A 3,784-nucleotide genomic window follows, 5' to 3' on the forward strand; every position below is an offset into this window, starting at 1 on the left:
CCCAGCTAATTTTTGTATTTTGTAGTAGAGATGGTGTCTCACCACATTGGCCAAGCTGGTCTCGAACTCCTGACCTCAAATGATCCACCCGCCTCGGCCTCCCAAAGTGCTGGGATGACAGCCGACTGGGTTTTGTTTTGCATGAGCTGCTTTTGTTAGATTTCTCCCGGGCAATCTGACATTGCTGATGATGTTCTAAGTGATTTTTGAAATGGCCATTTCTGTTTGTTGCTGATTTTCTCACTTTGGTTTGTGCTGAGCATTGATGCCGAACCCATTGGTTAATTCTAACAGCGTAGTTTTGATCCTTCGTGGCTTTCTGCAGAATCCCGTTGTCGGTGGGTCCTGATGTTTCTGTTTCCCTTCTGCATTGGATGCCACCTGCGTGGGACAGCTCCAGGCCGGGCTGTGGCATCCTCACACGCTGCCCTGAGCACCACGCCTCACACTCGCGCGTGGCTTTTACCCAGTTCAGGGCGAGTTTTCTTAAATCGTGAGCTGAACTCAAGTTTGGAACACTTGCTCTGCATCTACCGAAAGGGCCTCGTGGTTCTCTCCTCTATCCCGTGCTGGGCTGAGTCACACCCTTGGGCTATCGAGTTGTCAGCCCGGTTCTCCCGGGTGACCCCCGTCCCGCATGCTCCTCTGGTGTGTGTGGCAGAATCCAGCTGTTGGGGTCTGATCTGATCTCATGTGAGTCCTCAGCCTCCCTCGCAGCAACACGGGGCCTTCCCTGTTCCCGTCCTGCCCTCCAGGGGGGCCCAGCAGCTTCCATGACCCCCAGGTCCGGGGGGAGTTCACTGCGGAATCCACCCAGGCTCCTGCCCCCAGGCCTCCCCTGTGGAGTCCCTGCTGGCAGCCGCCCCTCCCCGGCCTCCGACCCCGACCCCACCACATGACCAGGCCCGGGTGGGTTCCCGCTCCCCTGGGTGGGGTTGGGGCACCACCGGCCTCCAGGCCAAGCCATGCAGCCCCCAGGTTCTGTCTGGACACCTCCCTCGGATCTCACTCTGGCGGTTCTGTCTGTGGGGCTGGGTCTTCGGTCAGCACTTTTGCTGCAGAGCTTGCACAGTGACGTGGGGGCCTCCCAGGCGGGGCTGGAGGGAGGGGGCGGTGCAGGCAGGCCGGGGACCAAGACCTAAAGGGGGCAGGGGCTTGGGGTCCTCATGGTGCCAGGACTGTGGTGCAGGGTTTGGGCGAGAAGATGTTGATAAGGTCCCCAGGGCACCGGGCGGAGGAGGTAGAGGCTCAGGTCCATGAGGGCTGCTCTGTGACTGCAGCTGAAAGGTGAGGCCCAGCTCCCAGGGCGGAGCGTGGAAGTGCTGCCGGGCAGACTCAGCTGGTTGGGCGGCTACGGACCACAGGGAAGGGGCGGGGGTGAGCCTGGGCCAGAGTGGGTGCTGCCTGCCGCACCTGGCGGGTATGTGTGTGCCGGACAGAGGTGGGGGAGGGCTCCCGGCCCCCAGGTCCAGAGGAGCCCCAGGCGTTGTGGGTCAGTGGGAAGGACTTCCCGGCTGGCTATGCAGCAGTTCCTGCACCTGCCCCTCCCACGGCTGTTATCTTGTCTCCACAGGCCAGGACCCCCTCCTGCTCCTGCAGGCCCTGCAGACCCTGTGGTCCACGCGGGAGCGGCAGCAGGTGAGTGGACGTGGCTGTCACGGGGGGCCGAGTCACAGCTGGCAGAACTGACTGTTGGGCAGAGACTGGCCTAACAGGAGGCCTCCCTGTTCGGGAAGCTGCACAGCTCCCCACGGCCACAAGGTCCTGCGGCAGTGGCTGCCCCAGACTACATCCAGGGTGGCCTGTGTGGGGCAGGGGGTGGTCTTCCTCAAGGCCCCAGGGTGCTAAAGGCCCTGCCTGGCCCCAGCAGCCCCTCTGAGGTCACCTCTGGGAGGTGCCGGGTCCACTCATCTGCAGGGACACAGCTGTCACCAGCACTGCCAGGCCTGAGGCCCCGTCCTGCCACCGCCAGGGCACCCAGACCCAGGGTGGCCACTGGGGCAGGTGTCCAGGACAGGGAGGCCTTAGGAAGGGGTGGGACTTGAGCAGGGCAGGAGGCTGGGTGGGAGAGGCCGGGGGAGAGGCTGCAGAGGGAGGACCAGCCACTCGTGGGGGCAGACGCGGATCCCGGTTCCTTCGTGGCAATGGCCTGTGCACAGGAGGCTACCAAGTCCTGAGTGCCGCGTCTGCTGGCCCGAGGTTGCTCCTGCAGGTTCAGGGGACGCCCTCCGACCCCAGCCCAACTCCTGAGTGCCACATCCCCTGACCCGAGGTCACCCCTGCAGGCCCAGGGGACGCCCTCCAACCCCAGCCCTGGCGCTGCCTGCTCCTGCGTCTGCCTCCCTCCTGCACCCGCCTCTGCCAGCTTTTGTTTGTCCGTCAGCTCGGTGGCTTCTTGGGCCTCCAGCGTGTGAATCTCTGTCCTTGCCTTTGAGATTTCCCTCTGTTCCGTTTCCGGGCTCTCTTGTGGGACCTTCGTCTGTGACGCTCAGTCTCCCTCGCTCTCTGGCAGCTGTGTGTGTGGTGTGAGCCTCCCCGGGTCCCGCCTTCCGCCCCCCCGACGTGTCTGAGTTGTGGGATTCCACCGTCCTTTCCTCCCTATGTCCTGACGTTCATCCTGGCATCTCCTTTGAGCAGCGCTTGTTTCTACACAGACAGGGCTGCAAACTGCTTCAGGCCCCGCTGACAGTCATGAGGCCGTCGTGCGTTTCATCGTCATGGGGAACCTGTGCCTGTGCCCTCGCCGCCTCCGCGTGCCCTCACCTCCTCCTCACGCTCTTACTTCCTCCTCGTGCTCTTACCGCCCCCCGCCCGCGCCCTCACCTCCTCCCCGCGCCCTCACCTCCTCCTGGCACCTCCATCACATTCCCAGGTTCCAGCAAGCTGGCAGATGCCACCTGCCCAGGGGCCCTGGGTGGGCCAGCAACCTTGAAGATGGGGTCCTTGGGGGTCCTGGGTGCTGAAGAGAAGCCCAACCCTAGAGCTGGCTGCACGTGGAAGTCCTGGAGACCCCCATATGGTGGCATAGACACCAGGTGCCCCCACAGGAGGGAGATGGAGACCAGGATTTTGGAGAACTCCTTGGGGCAGTCTGCAATATAAAGGGGGGAAATGGGACTATTGGTGGTCTGGGAGGGCTGTGGGTGTTCCTCTAAAATGAGAGGGGAGCTAGCATGCTGGGCGGGTGAGAGCAACCTGGGAGAGGGGCAGGAGGAGGAGGCAGGGCTGGAACAGGGCTAGGGCCTGGAGTAGACGCGGTCGCAGAGTGGGGCTCCGCTGGTTCATTGGACCCTTCCCAGCCCCACTGCCCAGCAGCCTGTGATGGGGCAGTCCTGTTTTCTTGTTTTTGTTTTTTTTGGGAGACAGAGTCTTGCTCTGTCACCCAGACTGGAGTGCAGTGGCGTGATCTCGGCTCACTGTAACCTCCGCCTGCCAGATTCAAGTGCTTCTCTTGCCTCAACCTCCTGAGTAGCTGGGATTACAGGTGTGCAACACCACGCCTGGCTATTTTTGTTTTTCTAGTAGAGACAGGGTTTTGCCATGTTGGCCAGGCTAATCTTGAACTCTGGACCTCAAACAATCAGCCTGCCTCGGCTTCCCAAAGTGGTCCTGTTCTAACAGGGTGGTCCTGTTCTAATAGCCCCTTGGGGGGGCCTTGTGGTACTGCTGAGCCTGTGGGACCCCCCCCACCCCCACCACTGAAGCTGTGAGTGGAGCCAACAGCTCAGTGCAGGGGATGCCAGCCAGCAGCGGGTGGGATTGGGGGGGACGCCTGGAGGGGGTT

General features: G+C 62.3%; 1 protein-coding gene across 1 annotated transcript in view; it reads left to right on the forward strand.

Annotated features, from left to right (window-relative positions):
- EXD3 (exonuclease 3'-5' domain containing 3) overlaps positions 1–3,784 on the forward strand; it is a 92,460-nt gene that overhangs the window by 11,573 nt on the left and 77,103 nt on the right. The window contains exon 2 of the mRNA XM_011957231.1: positions 1,574–1,638. Coding sequence (XP_011812621.1) covers positions 1,574–1,638 — 65 coding nt within the window. The remainder of the gene's footprint in view (positions 1–1,573; positions 1,639–3,784) is intronic.

Source organism: Colobus angolensis, unplaced genomic scaffold, assembly GCF_000951035.1.
Source record: "Colobus angolensis palliatus isolate OR3802 unplaced genomic scaffold, Cang.pa_1.0 Scaffold44, whole genome shotgun sequence".
Taxonomy (NCBI): domain Eukaryota; kingdom Metazoa; phylum Chordata; class Mammalia; order Primates; family Cercopithecidae; genus Colobus; species Colobus angolensis.